Source organism: Maniola hyperantus, chromosome 1 (genome assembly GCF_902806685.2).
Source record: "Maniola hyperantus chromosome 1, iAphHyp1.2, whole genome shotgun sequence".
Classification (NCBI taxonomy): Eukaryota; Metazoa; Arthropoda; class Insecta; order Lepidoptera; family Nymphalidae; genus Maniola; species Maniola hyperantus.
Genome location: NC_048536.1, coordinates 7,410,498 through 7,426,834, shown reverse-complemented (window position 1 = coordinate 7,426,834; position 16,337 = coordinate 7,410,498). Strand labels below are relative to the sequence as shown.

Below are 16,337 nucleotides of genomic sequence, written 5' to 3'. Positions count from 1 at the left end.
ATACAATATAACGTAAAATCTATTAAAATATATACAGTTTTATCTCGACAGCCAGTTGCGGCAGTGTGGAAAGGACCTATGTTAGCATAGGTTACATAGCCGTTTATGCTACATAAGGTGCGGTAACAATAAGGCTGCTAACTGTCTGAATTTTAAGTCATTAATACGTATTAGACGGATCACTCCAGTGTACGAATAAAAATGTTTGCGGGCTGCAACTCGTTTTTGCTTAGGCGCCATCTCCACGTGCGAGGGAATCGCAACGAGTCCGATGTACTATCGTCGGCGATAGTATCGCCCTGTGGAGATTGGCCTATATATAAGATTTGTATCGAATTTGGTGGCACGGCGAGACTATCGCCACGATTCTCTCGTCCGTGGAGATGGCGCCTTACAACTCAATGTCTCTAGTGTCATACTAATTTTGACAGCGTCATAAAACATCATTTTTGTTTGAAATAGCCATATATTTCTGCCATCTTTTAACTAAAAAAATAAATTTTGAGTAATCAAAAACGTGGGAATTTTCCAAAACTAATGTTACTAAAAAGGAACACTTAATAGGCCCAAGGTAGCACTTTTTTTTGGTAACATCAGTTTTTCTAAGTTCCGCTTTAACTTTTTTTGTAGTTTTTAGATATAGGGCGGTAGCATTGCGCACAACCCATACAGCACAAATAGGTACAGTTGTTCTATTTCATGAAGACCGCTCAGCCTTGGTTGTAGTAGTGGTTGTAGAGACTAAGGTTGAGATCTATAGAGCGTACTTTGACTTTGCTCAGACTTAATATACTGTTAAAACGAAACAACGTTATGTTGCTGGCATAAATCTGTCTCGTTTTTAACCGACTTCAAAAAAAGGAGGAGGTTCTCAATTCGTCGGAATCTTTTTTTTTACGATTAAATTACCCGATTACTCGAAAACGCCTAGACCGATTTTGAAAATTCTTTTTTTGTTTGAAAGGGTATACTTCAAAGTTGGTCCCATTTTAATTTGGTGAAGATCTGATGAACATCTTCGAAGATAGATACTGGGCCACTAAAAATTGTGAAATAAATTTTTTTTACAAAAAAAATAAAAACCGACTTCGTTACACAAACACTAAAAATTGAAAAATAATTTAATTTATTACCGAATATATTATATATACAAGAGTTAATATAGTTCTATAATAATATTTTTGGGGTCGGTGCCAATGTGGAGTCCCATAAAAATATGAAGTCTAGACGATTCGCGCAGCTAAAGCTAATTGGCGAAGTCGGTTTTTATTTTTTTTGTAATTTTTTTTTAACTGAAACAAGTCCTAGTTGTGCCACGCACAAAGTGTGTGTAGCACTCACACAAATATAGGTCTTCGTGAAATAGAACATCTATACCTTTGTCTATGTCTATCTGAGGATTGAACAACTGTCAAAGACGTATAGCAGCCCTATATAACAGAAGCAAGTCTCAGTGTTGGCGGGGCGGCGCGGGGCGCGGGGGTCGTCAGGGCGTCGCCTCCTCGGCCAGCTCCGCGCCCGGCGGCGCCGCTCCCGCCGGCTCCGGCTCCGGGCCCGGGCACCGCCCCACGCTGCATTCCATGTCAGTACTGAGGACGGTGATACAAGCAGGCGTTTACTTTGCGAAAGTACACTTTTTAAGCGATTTGCTTCTTCGTTTCTAATACGATTTACGAACCGCTACAAAATGGAACGCCTTTCCGGCATCAATTTTACACCCCACTTTTAATATAGCTACAGCACTATAACTTTTATAAGTCGTCACATCGGCGTTTGCGCAGAAAAGTGCAACCTATCGCCGATTAAAATATACAATAAATGAAATACAGATGTTAAGATTTTAAACACAAGAGCAACGAAGACTCGTGCTATCCGCTCATAATTCGCGCGTACAAAACATGGCGCGTAGGCAACAACGAATGATTGGCTGAAATAATTTCGCGCCATTAAAACATAAGATTTCCGCATAGGTACATGGGGCGTAACTTATAAAAGCGATAGTACAGTACCTACTTTGCAAAAGTACGATGTTGCGGACACGTACGAAGCGATTTGCTTCCTCGTTTCTAATTCGAATTCAGTTTCCCTTCCACTTTTAATTTAGACATCAAAAGTGAATAGACAGGCACTCTATCTTAATCTGCATCATCACTTGTTAGGAGAACTGATTGCAGTCAAACGCTAGTCTATAAAATAAAAAGTCCTTAGGGTGCACATCTTCTGAGGTTGCACCAGTGTCGGTGCGAAACGTACCTTGAGTATGTTTTAGAATTTAAAAAGGCCACTGCGTTTATATTATTTTTACTATTAATAATAATTACTTCTTTCATACTAACGCATCGTTTTCTGACATGCCTACATTTCAGTTAAAAAAGCAAATTTTAAAACCAAAAAAGCTTATTAGCATCAATCCACTGAAATGAAGTGAAATGTACTTATTCCATAATAGAGGATGCCCGCGACTCCATCCGCGTGGATTTAGGTTTTTAAAAACGCCGTGGGAACTCTTTGATTTTCCGAAATAAAAAGTATGTTCTTCACCGGGATGTAAACTAACTCTGTACCAAATTTCATCAAAATCGGTTAAACTGTTGTGACTACTGATAACTGTGAAAAGCTAGCAGACAGACAGATAGACACATTTTCGCATTTATATAACAATATTAGTATGGATAGACAATCCGTGCCACTTATTACCAGGACTTTATCACCGGTTGGAAAGGAGATTCTTCTGAGAAAAGCAAGTTGCTTTTGGGATATATAATACATTGGCATACAATATACGAGTAAGACCCAGGTTGTAAGCTGCACATTGCACAGGTTATTGCGCTCAAAAAACTTTCATTTTATTAATGAAATTCATCAATTGTATAAGAACATCGACTTAACAAATGTTGTTAACTCACACGGCACTAGTCGTAGAAGCTTGCAATCTCGCAGTCTGCCACTGCTCACTAGCCTCGATGGAATCCAGCTGGTCCTCCGAAGGGACGCCAGGCGCCGCGGCCCCTTCACTCGTCGATACGGGAGACTCCAGATTGATTAACGTAGCAGTGGCCACCTCCACGCGACTCGCTTCGTCCGTATTCGAACTCGTAGACTGACTCGTGTCCACTGATTTCTGCATGTCTACTGGCACAAGTAAGTTGCGTGATTTATATAAAAGTTTAATGGGGTTTATCACAGCATACTCAATAGTACCTTCAAGGTACAGAAAGAACAATCCGCAAAGCTGTTTAAATAAATAGCGACACTTGTTAACACGCAATACAGTGCAATTAAGCTCGCACAGCACTGGGGTCTAAAATTTAATGAACCTCTCTTTCTATCGCGTACAATCTTATCTCTTCTCTTTCTCACACACTCTCTTGCACTCTCTCTCATAAGAGATAAGAGTTACGCCCTCGTATATACGCCCTGTATATTGCTCGGGTCACGTGATCGAGTGAGCCCGGACTGGCTAACTATGATGTACGTTGATAGCACTATGTCAACACTCAAGAACCAACAACAACTGTACATTTCAACTCAATCGGATGAACGATGCACGAACACTTAACTTTCACCTGATCAAATACGGTTGATAAGACATTGACAGCACGAATAACAAGTAAATTAATTACTTTAGAAAATTTAAAAGGTAAGCATGTTTGCGAAAAAAAATATCATAACACAATTATTTTAACACAAATTAATGTTAGCCACGACAGTTAACAAAACAAGCGGGCTCTAATAATAATAAAACATAAATTCAACAAGCTATTAGTCCTGTCCAAATGCTAATAGGCAGACCATGACAGCTCAGCTGACTAAGTTAGTTACATCTTTTATTTAGTTTAGTGCATTTTAGTGTGAAATTAGGAGGTGCTGACCAAGTCTGCCTGATATTATTTGGACGAGGTAATAAACAGTGATCGGAATTGGTAGAGTTAATACTAAAGTTGCAGCTAAGATATTGAACTTGAAATAGTTAAAACCACCATATTTTTGTCGAATCGCGCACTCTCGGGAATTTTTATTGGCATTGGTAAATGGTTATTGGTATTGGATTGTGTTTAGGTAGTATAACAATAACGCAAGGTTTTGCTAGCGTTCTGGTTACACCATGTATGTAATACGAGCTGATGTCCATAATTTCTTCCCATGGAAATTCTTTGTTTTTCCGGGATAAAAAGTACCCTCTATCACTCTCCAGGTCTTCAACTATATCTATGTAAAAATCTTGTCAATCCGTTGCTCCGTTGGGGCGTGATTGAAGGACAAAACAAACACAATTTAGCATTTATAATATGGGTGGTGGCAGTGATTTGAGTCACCTGCTTTATTGGCAATAAAGGAAGCAACTCAAACATTACGTATTTTGTTAATTGTTAGTTATACTATCATGTTTTACTGCGACTAAAGATATTTATACTCTAGCAACTCCGATCACAGGTAATAAATCTGTGAACAAATGGAAGGATGATATAAAAGCAAGACCTGGGGCATGCATGTAGGTCAACCATTTCTTGAGCGGTCGCGTGCCGCTCAGCATGGAGAGGACGCTGCCCGCCATTGCATCTGCAACGCAAGGCGACTGCTCAACGTGGCTCTACTGTAAAGGCCTCGACAGACGCGAAGCGCGACGACAGCTGCGCGGCGTATACGCGCGAAGCGCAATATGAACGCCTTCACACAGTTCCTGGTCCATTGTAATAGTCTAAGTTGTGTTGTGTTCCTGCCGCCGCGCGATATGTCTGTCCAAGCCCTAATCCCAGTCATTGGTAAAATATATTGGGCCAGCGGATTGCGAAACAGAAGTAGAAATAGCACATTGTTCGAATAGTCGACAGATATTTGGGTTCCAAGGTGCTGAAATGGCGACTTTGCACCGCAAAGCGCAGCATCCGCAGATCCTCCACTAGGTAGACAGACGACATTAAACGAGTCGCAGAGAGCTGCTGGATCCAGACCGCGCGTCGTAAGACCGCAGCGTGTGAAGTCTTTGTAAGAGAAATCCACCAGCATGTCAGATTTTAAGCGAATAATGGTATAAGGGAGATGTTAATGTGCTTTTTGGCAAAGCTACGTATTGGATTTGGCTTATTTTGATACCATAATTAAGCTATTATTAATTGAACTATAATTTTAGATTGGCACTTTCAATTTATGTGCTGATGCTGAATTGCTGGCCAAGCGATCAACATTTATAGCAATGTCTGAGTCCAAACTAACAAAAAAAAACAATTTCATGCAAAGCAACACTGTACTGCTACACCGCGACAAACGCAATAAGTTCATCAGTTTCTAATAAAAAAGATTTTATTTCACAGAAAATCAAACAATAGTTAAAGATCCATCCATATAATTCTATAATTCGATGAGCAATACTGATAGGACATAAAATTACGTTAGAATTTGACGAACTTAAGAAAATTAGCCAAGTAAGGGAATCTAATGTAAGAAAGTAATTGGCTTTAATTTGCACAAAAACAAAAAATAAAATAAAAAGATTAATATTACAACAAAATTACAAAAATATACACTTAATAAAACTAGCTCTGAGCAATCAAATCACATTTTTAAACGAATATTCCTGAAACGTGTGGAAGTGTGTAACAGATTAAACAGTCTTGGCTGTCTAAACACTTCTTCAAAAATTTCATGTACGTGTTCTTCGACTACGGACGTGTGTGTCGGATCTTGTGGGTCTAGTTGCTAGCATAGTAAAAAGCCAACGTGTGGACCAATTCACTATCCCACCGCACTGTCATCGTGTTTAAAGTCCGCGACGGGTCGAGATTTCAATCGGGGTATGAAGCGGGGGACGCCCCGCACACCCGCACGTCACCCGCGCGGGTTAGCGCAGGGGCTGTGCAGGTGTGTGGGGTGTTTTCTTCGCGAGAAAACTCCGCCGTACAAATATACTGGTCCAATATTTCTAACAGCTAGTATATTATAGATCCTGGTATTCCTAGTAGAGTTGGCTTCAGTAAAAAGAATATACCTAATGTCGGCAATGAAGAGGACGCCAACTGTACATACGTGTGTTCGTATCTAAATGCTTTCTTACATGTAAAGTTTAATATGTCATGTGTAGTCTATAATAAATGTTATGTATGTATTATCTATATGTTATCTATGTATTAAAATGTTAACTGAGTGAATTTGACTGGTGTAATCATACCCTGCTTGTGGCGATGGTCGCAGCAGGGCGGGTGAGGCGGGTGCGGCTTCAGAGGTTTCACGAACACTCGGTAGAAGCGCGAACCCCGAGGCATCTGATACCGATTACCACTCTGAAAATAATATTATATTGTGGCCAAAGATATTATAAAACTTCAGGTAGGCATATCTCATACATTCATATTTTAATAAAAAGTGAATCTACATGACTAAATGTCTGATTTGTATAGCTTTAAAGTTAATTATCCAGCTCTACATGTTAAATATGAAAAATTTCGGAAATTAAAAAAAAAATCTCATTGATTCTCATATTTTTAAGCTCTTCCCTGTATTCCTTTGATATATACCTTCTTAGCATAGCAGTACTCCTTGGACTCGACGGTGGCGACCGCGTAGAGACGCCGTTCGCTTTCATTCTTCACGTGTATGCTGAGATCCAGAGCGGCCAGGCAGTCGCTGTGCACGAAGTACATTATCGACGCTTCCTAAAACAAGTCATTTAAGCAAACAGTTTTCATAAAAACCGGACTGCGGTTTGCACAGCATCATATGTGGTGTATTTGAAGATTTTTTAATTTGGTTTCCAGAAATAGGCTAGTTGACACTTTTTTTAAGTTGGTCTTAAATGGTTAATATTTGTCCTATTAGATCAAAAAAATTAACACTATATTTTTTTGCGCCCTAAAAACCGTAAAACTTTAATTTAAAAATATATTTTTCTTAGACAGGTGAAAACACTGTCGGCCATGTTTGGCCCATAGATTATCTGTGCTCTGACGTCATGCATTTGTAAACAACAGCATTACCTCCCAAAGTTTAATAAACATGACTTCTATACTAGTTTACATGAAAAATATAGTAATTATCGTTATTGTATCATCCGAGAATGTAAAAAACGCACCGATAAAGACCACAGGAAAGTTGTGGATTAGAGTGCCCAGTGAAATAAATATACGTAACACGCGAAGACTTGCTTAAAGGGATCCTATATGACAAAGACTTCAACCCGAATTTGTTTAAAATTCGGGTTGAAAATTTATTTTTGCAAAGATCAGTTTGTTGTAAGTCTTACTTAATAACTTATTCAATTTATAAAGAGAAAACGATATTTTTTTACGTTTACTATGAGTTTTTAGAAATATATAAAAACTAGCTTATGCTCGTGACTTCGCCCGCGTGGACTTCATAAATTTCAAACCCCCATTTAACCCACTCAGGGGTGGAATTTCAAAAAATCCTTTCCTAGTGGATACCCTTATTATAGATAGTGGATTCTCTTTACCTACAAAGAACACACCCACCAAATTTCATGTATCTAGGACCAGCTGTTTAGATGTTTAGGCTGTGCGTTGATATATAAGTTAGTCAGGACTTTAAATTTTATATATATCGATACTACGTTAGTCCCCGCGTGACATAGGGATGACATTTCTTTGTTTACATATTTAATGACGTCACATCATGGCTGACAGCGTTTTCTGCGTTTCAAATAAAAATAAAAACTGTATTTTTTTAAATTGGTTTTATATATCCATCCTGCGTTTTTAAAAATTGTTATTGATATATTTCGTTGTCTTAAGCAAAATACTATAATAAATAATCATTTATTGGACGAAATTAGATATGAGTCAAGTAGCCTATTGGTTCATGCGTTGATTCTCTAGTCCCTCCAGCAGCAAGTTTGAAGCCTCCAAAATTGTAAATCGTCATTTAAACAGAAAAATGGTCTATAGAGGTCTGCGAAATGGTCTATGAAAGAAATGAGCCTATTCAATGTCGAAAAAATACGCCTGTAGTACGGAACCCTCATTGCGCGAGCCTGACTCGCACTTGGCCGGTTTTATATTCATGTATCGCTTTCTTAACTAGCTTCACCTGCATAACGGTGTAGTTGAGATGCACGGGGTCCCACAGCACGAGCACGGTGTGGCCGGGCAGGCACGACGACAGGCTCAACGTGCCGCCGGCCAGCCCCAGCGGAGTGTGACAGCGGGTCCGCGAACGCTTGCCTTCCTCCTTCTTTGGTGAAGATCTAAGACAACATTTTTGCCTTTTCACCGATTTCGAAATTTAGCTGTAATTTCTTCATTAAAGCACTGTTTTGTTAGCAGAATATTGAAAAACAATGCTTTCAAATATTAAAGTACAGTTAGAACTGGTTCACGGCGCTGGATTCTAGCTATCTGGAGAATTGCAAGTAATCCGCGCGTCGCCCTGGGCCGTTCTTTCTATTATTTTTGGAACCCATTGTTGAAGGAATGAATGAATTAATGATTATACTTTGTGTACACCACAAAATTAGCACATAAAAACACATACAAAGCAAAACAAAAATATAGGCAGGTACAAATAGATTACGTATCTCGCGACAGGCTTGCGACAGGCGTAAATCTCGCGATCATTGCTGTCAAACGTCACACGTAACAGCGGCTAGAGAGAGACAACAATAGCCACAAAGCAAAATAAGAAGAAGAGAGACTAATCTTTACGTTATCGTTTATAGACAGTAATCTAAACGTTTTACGTAATCGTTAGCTGTGCACCCCCACCCCGATAGCCATCTCGATTTGTCGCGTACTATAGTTTCCTATGAAATAACGTACATATTTGCAACTTGAGACACTAACCTGCCTTCACTATCATCTTCTCTGCTCTTATCTGCCTCGTCATTTCTCCTATCTAATTCCTTCTTCAGATCCGCAACTTGTTGCTGAAGCACCGCTTTCTCATTTTCAAGTGTCGCAAACTGAAAATACAATAATTTTATTCTCGTATCAATTTAGACGCTTATTATTTACGTTCAACGTACGCTAAGCTTCGCTTCTCCAACGATATCCAATATAGCAACGGTCTCGCGCTTCCGCTTAGTTTAGACACATGGCAGTCAGTGCAGTTACATTTTATTTCTTAATAATACCTATAGGAGGCCCGCCTCTTGAAGGTCCAGGAAGTAAGGGGGCTATTTCCTCTGCGTCACTCAAGGAAGGCACCTCATCGACAAAAAAGCTCCCAATAGTGCGTTCCCACTAAAGCAAAGCGGAGCCGTTTTCAATAGACCAATCAGGGTATTGTTAGATGACGTGTCGTCATCTTCTCTAAATAATCTGGCTGGTGGAAAACTCACATTTCCATAAGCCAAAGCCGGCATAGTATGGCATTACCTGAGTCTTGAGAAGGTTGTCATAGTCGTTGGTCTCGGGGTCCGTCAGCTGCTGTATGGTGTCGCGGTACTTGTTGCACTCGCGCGTCAACGCCTGCTCGCGCTCCCGCAGCAGCTCCAGCTGCCGGTCCTTCTCCGTTAGTAGCCTCCGCGTTACCTCGTTTATAGTCACCTATCAAGTTTATTATTTCATGAGTTGCAAGCAAAAACAATATTACATATAACGTCATAGATTTAAAATTTTATATTTTAATTTAATTAGACACTTTAGAGCCAATATGAATGACTATCAGTAGGAGATCTCGGATTTCAAAGACTTTATCCTAAGAACTAGCCACTTCGCTCAAGAAGAAATTTCGAAAATCCGGCCTTATTCATTGGGGAATCTGTGCAAAATTTCAGCATCCTAAGGCTGAGCGTAAATGAGTCAGTCAGTGAGTGAGTGAAGTTTCTTTTTATATCAGTACCCTTATTATAAATGCCAAAGTGTGTTTGTTTGTTGGTTTGTTGGTTCGTTGGTATTTTGGTTCGTTGGTTTGCTGGTTTATCCTTCAGTCACGTCGCAACGGTGCAACGGATTGACGTGATTTTATGCATGGGTATAGATAAAGACCTGGAGAGTGACATAGGCTACTTTTTATCCCTGAAAATCAAAGAGTTCCGAACGGATTTTTAAAAAACCTGCCACGCGGACGAAGTCGCGGGCATCAACTAGTATTTAGATAAATTGACTGACATATTATCAACACAGCTTAAACTTCTAAATTCAGAACCTTGAAATTTTGCTAAGTTTGTTAAATTTTGCTTAATTTTTCTATCCCGGCTGTACTCAGGTGTCTAGTCGAAGTTAGTTTAGTTAGACTAGTTTCGAACCCATCCGGGGTCCTTTTTCAAGGTCCTTGAGTCAGTTCGCGCACGCGCCGCGGCTGTGACTGCGGGCCGCGCATTATTCATAATGGAAATCACTCACGGTAGTTTAAACGCTAAAATAATCTTACCTGTTTGTCTGCTTCATACTTCGCTTTCAACAAAGATATCTCGGCATTTAACTTTTGTTCCAACTCGGTTTTACACTTTTCAACTGCCTCTTTAACAGCTTGCTCCTTTTCCACTTCTGCGTTTTCCTTTGTCTGCATCACAATAGCGTTGTGGTTGCTTATCTCTATCACATCAGTTCTCTCTATTTTTTCTAGACTAGACTCAGATGGGGAACGATCCATGTTGTTTGTTAAAGCCACTAATCGGAACCTACGATAGGTAATAAAATTGCTCAGTTTGTTAAACGAAAATTATACATATAGATATAGACTAAACACAATAAGTTCTTACTTTAACACATTTTAGTAATAATTTATAGTGGTGTTATAGAAAAATAATAAGTTTTTTCGTTAAACACTTTATGTGCCACTATTGCCAGCAATATTACAAAGGTTGATAATAGTTATTTGTCATGCAAGGCTGCAAAGTTGTTATTTTGTCTCGAGAGTTTGTATTGAATTCCGAGCCAGCGAAGAATTCTAAGGTTGGTTCAAAAATAGATCCTGAGCGTAGCGAGGAATTAAAAGGCTCGAGCGCAAATAAATTTGCAGCCGTGCGAAACACACAACTTTTCATCTCACTACAGCGAGGAAAACGCTTGATACAAGAGGCGGAGGTTTCAATAAGAAGTTTCTATATTAATTAGGGTACAACCACAAGTCAGACAGTGAAGGAGGTTCTAATTCAAGAAGAAGTGTACGAATAAAGTTTTTATTATGTGTGAGGGTGCGTTCAGAATTCAAATTGAAAATTCTTAGCATAAAAAATAATTTTCATAATTCAACGAACTTCATTGTATTGTTTACTCAATAAAGCTGAAACGGAGTAGGTGGCTATTATGTTTAATTTAATTTAATATAAATAAATGTTCCTACTTGTCACTTAATCTGAATATATAAAAGGAAAAGGTGACTGACTGACTGATCTATCAACGCACAGCTAAAACTACTGGACGGATCGGGCTGAAATTTGGTATGCAGATAGCTATTATGACGTAGGCATCCGCTAAGAAAGGATTTTTGAAAATTCAACTCCTAAGGGGGTGAAATAGGGGGTTGAAATTTGTGTAGTCCACGCGGACGAAGTCGCGAGCATAAGCCAGTACTTAATACGTAAATAATAATAATAATAAATATAAGACAGTTGGGACGAACCGCGTTTCTGAACGTTTCATTATGAAGTGGTACAGTGCGACAAGGCTCTCTTGGCAATTGAATGACATTGACAGGGGGGCGCTGTTGGAGAACAAATTCTTAGAATATTCAAAGAAGAACAAAGAGGACACTTGACGGCAAGGTTAGTTCCGATTTTTGACATGCGCCAAGATAGCCTTGTCGCACTGTATTTTTAATAGAAAGAAAAATTAAGTAGGTACGCAACCATAGACCACAGTTCGTCCCGTTTGAAATTCAACACGTACTTCGCTATCGAGCAAAATTACCACTTTCCACTCAGATTTCAAAGGGCAAAAGGATTCTTTCCGAGCGAGTGAGATGAAAAAATAGTTTTAGTGCTCACCTAGACCGTAGGGATTCAATTTCTGCTTTGTATTCAAGATGCATTTTCTCCTGTACCTCTTTAAACTCTTTTTGCTTCTGAACCTCAAAATCTTTTAGTTTCTTGTCAAACGCGTCTATCTCTGCTCGAGATATTTCAAGCAAGTCTTTTGTCGCTTGATGATCACCGTCTAATTTTTCTATAACCTTTTTATGAGCTAATATTAATTCTTCTTTCTCTTTCTTTAATATACTTATTGAATCATCTTTCTCATTTAAAGATGCTTTCATGTCACTTAATTCTAATTCGTGATCTACTGTTAATCTCTGAGTTTGCTCACGAAACCTTAATTCAGTCTTTTCACAACCCTTTTCCCAAGCTTCAGTGATTTCTATATATTTCTGACTGACAAAATTCTTTTGTTCATTTATGTCGCTCTTAAGTTTTACAAGCTCGTCTTTTATTAAAACTATATTTACTTTACACAAACTAAATAGTTTCATTAGAAAATCTTGCAATTTTTCGATGTTTACTTTGTATGTGTCCATGTTATCCTAAAATATGATATTATTTAATTTTAAAAAATCCGAAATTATTTTAAACCTAGTTACAAAATAAATAAAACAAAGCATATAAATAACAGAAAAAATGGTAAAATAAGACTATTAGACCACTACATGGGGCCGGCGAAGACAGGAGCAACGAAAAACAACTAGAAACTGTACCACTCAGATAAGCTCATAAGTCTTGCATGAGGAGACAGTTCCATCGTTTGGAACTATATAAATAGCATACATGATACACTGCATGACACATCATTATCATTTATACGCTAGTTTCTCAGGATTTGGATTTGAAAGAAAATCGATTCTTCCTCAATGGATTGATATAAGAATTTCGTCAAAAAGCCACATGAGGATTTTTTTTCTCAGTGGTATTTGTGATCAGTCCGAGGACTTTTAGCAAATTAGTTGAAGGATACATGTTTTGTAAAGGCTGCTCCTCTTTAGGAGCAACACTCATGTATTTATTGCCTATCAGGAAGCGAGATCGTGAATGATTTTCTCTTAAGGAGTCTCGGGCAGTACTCAATAAAGAGCCGGTAGTGTTAGGTGGGTTTTGGTTATATTCTGTGCGCGACCATAGATAGCACTCTCAGACATTCTCCGGGAGTCTGTGGTTATCGGTTATTTGAGGAGGTTGAGGATATTTGAGTGCCAATGTTTGACGACATGTAAGTGCACCTGTCGTTCGTCCCGGCCCCAATCCAAGCTCGAAGGTAGCGACTCTTCGATATAAAACTCTGAGTCGACAAATTCCTCTCTAGGACTCCTTTCCAGTATAATAGGGAGGGTTCGCACCTCAGTCACTGTGGATACTGCCATAGTTGAGGGAACGCAACTCGTTGAAATGTCAATTTTCTGCTTATCAGATCCACCTTGTCCGCTTAGCTTCTCGAACTCCGTTTCCGTTTCGGACTCAAAGTCTCTGTGAAACGATGAAATGAATTTGGTTACTCATATTTTTTTATTTGGTACATACAAAGTAGTATCTTAAATTATTTAAAAAAGATCCAAGTTAATCTCGAGTCACTCCTAAAGAAGTTGTGCTTAAAAACTTTTCTATTAATAATATAGGCATTCAATCTTGAACATGAATTAAAACTTACTTCTCAAAATCAACTTGAACATCTGCATCTTTTTCCTCATGTTCAGAAGAATTTAGCCTGCAAACAACATTAAGTTGGAATATTGTGTTACAAAATAATAAAATCGTAGAGCTATCATTAAACAAGAGAAATACACACCTTTGTCGAAAAAATTTGACAGCAGCATCCATGTCATATTTAGGTATTTCACTTGCAAGATCCGGAAAAGCGTTTGATATAAATTCTACATCTTCGTTTGTGAGGGCTGGTAGCTTTACATCGAAAGGCGGCGGCGCCTGCGTCGCAAAGGGAGGTGGGAGGTCCGTCATTCCAGGGAATAAGCTCTTGAGAAAGTGGTCGTCAAAATGGCCATTGAATTCTTGACGACGACTAACTTCTTCCTCGTGAATTTTAAAAAGTTTTTGTGCCAGGTCTGTTGCCCACTAAAATTGTAAATAAAATAAATTAGCGTTGAGAAAAATTAATATTATCTGGAGTTTGTAGACAGGGGCAGTGTTAAGGACAGAATGAAAAATGCATGTTATTAGTTCATTTTGTTTACACTTACTTAGTGCAAATTCTTGCCTATTTTATTTACAAAACACTCAGACAAAAAATGACTCTATTTGGCACAGATACAATAAAATTCTGTGTCCAAAATTACGCCGAAAATTTTAAGTTCATCTCGCACCGTCAAACGCAGTGTTAGTCCCTACTCGGTGGACGGACGATATCAAAGGAGCCGCTGGATATAAGTGGCACAATACCGCAGCGTATGCAAAGGTCACAACTCAGCGGCCAGCGGCCGGCGGGTATCTAACTACGCGGTACTGCCGAGCCGATGCCCGGCGGGGTTGCCGGCGGGCAGTGCGCGGACACTGAACGGCAATTCGCTTCTGAAATTACAGCTGAAATGATGCTTTGCAGCTTTCTGCGAATTGTGCCGGCGACCTGCTAACACCGGCGGCAAAAGGCCGACGGTCATGCTTTTTTTCGGGGTAGGAGGAAATCACAGATGTCAATTGACATGCCTGACTTCAATGAGGTTCTCTCGGCGACCTACGGACTAAACCCTCCTGCCTTGTCTGGCCGTCCTTCCCGGTATTGCAATGCACAAATCATCAGGAAAGGGCGGCATAGTTTGTTGTAGCCAGAAGAGACCTTTGTTACCTTAAGGTGCGCTTGCGAGAAAGTGCGCCGCCGGACTACTTCGTGCACGGCGCGCACGAAGACCGCGGGCGCGCGGTGCAGCTGCGCGACGATGGCGAAGTAGCGCGCAAGGCGGTTGAAGCACTGGAACGACAGCATGGCGTGCGCGTCCTGCACCGACATCGAGTTCTCGATCAGTAGCACCGCCCTGTTGGGACAGCGGATCATCTGCATTACTACACGGAACAAAGTGTGCATCTGGATGGCGGGTGTGTGCGTACAAACAGTCATGCTTCGTGCATAAGAGCAATGTACCGAAATGTACGTAAAATTTAAAGCAATTTACCATTTTAAAACCACAGTTACTATAGAAAGTATGTGAGCCGCCAGCCTGTTATCAGAATGACGGTGTGTATTCTAAGTCTGAACAAATGACTATCTGAATGTGTAATGGCTACCGTAGCAATTGTACGAGGAATGTACATCAACATATTAAAAGCATAAACAGATGCAGTAAATGTTTGAAGAGTATTTAATGGATGAATATGATTAGTAACTAAATAACTCTTCTCAGTGCATTTTAGGCAATCAAGTATCACTTGCTTTGATGGTGAAGGAAAACATGGTGAACCTGCATGCCTGAGATGAAAGTTCTCCATGTTTTCAAAGGTGTGCCAATCCACACTTAGCCTGAATGATGAACTATGGCAAACCCTTCTCATTCTGAGAGGAGACCCGTGCTCAGTAGTGAGCCGCCGATGGGTAAATGAAAATGGCGTACGATGATAGATTTATAAGAGACTAGCTGATGCCCGTGACTTTGTACGCGTGTATTTAGGTTTTTAAAAATCCCGAGGGAACTCTTTGATTTTGCGGGATAAAAAGTGGCCTATGTCACTCCATTCGATCACGTCGATCCGTTGCTCTGTTACGACGTGATTGAAGGATAAACCAACAAACAAACACTTTCGCATTTATTTACGACTACGCCGATAGTGACATTTGACAAGCGGATACTTACTCCAATCTAGCCTTCAATATATGCGACAGTTCATCCTTGGATTTGGCGATGCGTCTCCTGATGTCAACCAGCTGCTGATGACCTTCCAACAGCTTGTCCAGCTGGCAGCGGTGAGACTCCATCAGCGTGGGCAGAACGGACGGATCGCAGGCCGAATTTAAACGGTCACGATACTGTAAGAACCATATAATCATTATTTGGGTTACCTGCTAACTCAGTGTCTAACACTGAATGATGGCCACCGAGCTTATTTTGACATTGGTTGGTTTGCTGCTTCATTACGTGATATTAAAATATTTTTTCGTAGAAAACCTTCAATGGATTAAAAATAAATGTCAAATGAGCTTGGTGGCTATCATCGAGGGTTAGACATTGAGCTAGCGAATCAGTCCCCTGTTGGAGATTGCTATAACGGAAAAAGGGCGCCTTTACTAAGAAATATGTTAGTTTTTTGGTTTCTTTGTTTTTTTCTGTTTTGTGTACAATAATGACTTTCTATCTATTATTTATATTTTTACACTATATGAAAATAAGTGTAAAGTTGTTCCTAAACCACAAATAATTGTGCACATTTCTATCTCCACTACAGAGACAACGCTCTACGAAACGAAACCGCTATCTCTTACTTAAGGTCGATGTAAAATAAAGTTTAACCCTCT

The 16,337-nt window shown here is 39.6% G+C and overlaps 1 protein-coding gene across 5 annotated transcripts in view; it reads right to left on the bottom strand.

Annotated features, from left to right (window-relative positions):
• Positions 1-286: 286 nt before the first annotated feature.
• Atg17 (autophagy-related 17) overlaps positions 287-16,337 on the bottom strand; it is a 179,809-nt gene continuing 163,758 nt past the window's right edge. For 3 of the 5 annotated variants that reach the window (XM_069503985.1, XM_069503943.1, XM_069503912.1), the window contains 15 exons: positions 15,679-15,851; positions 14,679-14,865; positions 13,668-13,951; positions 13,530-13,586; positions 13,222-13,348; positions 11,882-12,414; positions 10,324-10,573; positions 9,327-9,497; positions 8,793-8,911; positions 8,041-8,197; positions 6,513-6,650; positions 6,167-6,278; positions 4,480-4,560; positions 2,907-3,129; positions 287-1,589 (listed from right to left, as the gene is read on the bottom strand). In XM_069503985.1, coding sequence (XP_069360086.1) covers positions 1,487-1,589; positions 2,907-3,129; positions 4,480-4,560; positions 6,167-6,278; positions 6,513-6,650; positions 8,041-8,197; positions 8,793-8,911; positions 9,327-9,497; positions 10,324-10,573; positions 11,882-12,414; positions 13,222-13,348; positions 13,530-13,586; positions 13,668-13,951; positions 14,679-14,865; positions 15,679-15,851 — 2,715 coding nt within the window. In that variant the 3' untranslated portion in view covers positions 287-1,486. The remainder of the gene's footprint in view (positions 1,590-2,906; positions 3,130-4,479; positions 4,561-6,166; positions 6,279-6,512; positions 6,651-8,040; positions 8,198-8,792; positions 8,912-9,326; positions 9,498-10,323; positions 10,574-11,881; positions 12,415-13,221; positions 13,349-13,529; positions 13,587-13,667; positions 13,952-14,678; positions 14,866-15,678; positions 15,852-16,337) is intronic. The other 2 variants (XR_011237703.1, XM_034972276.2) reach the window with 2 other exon arrangements.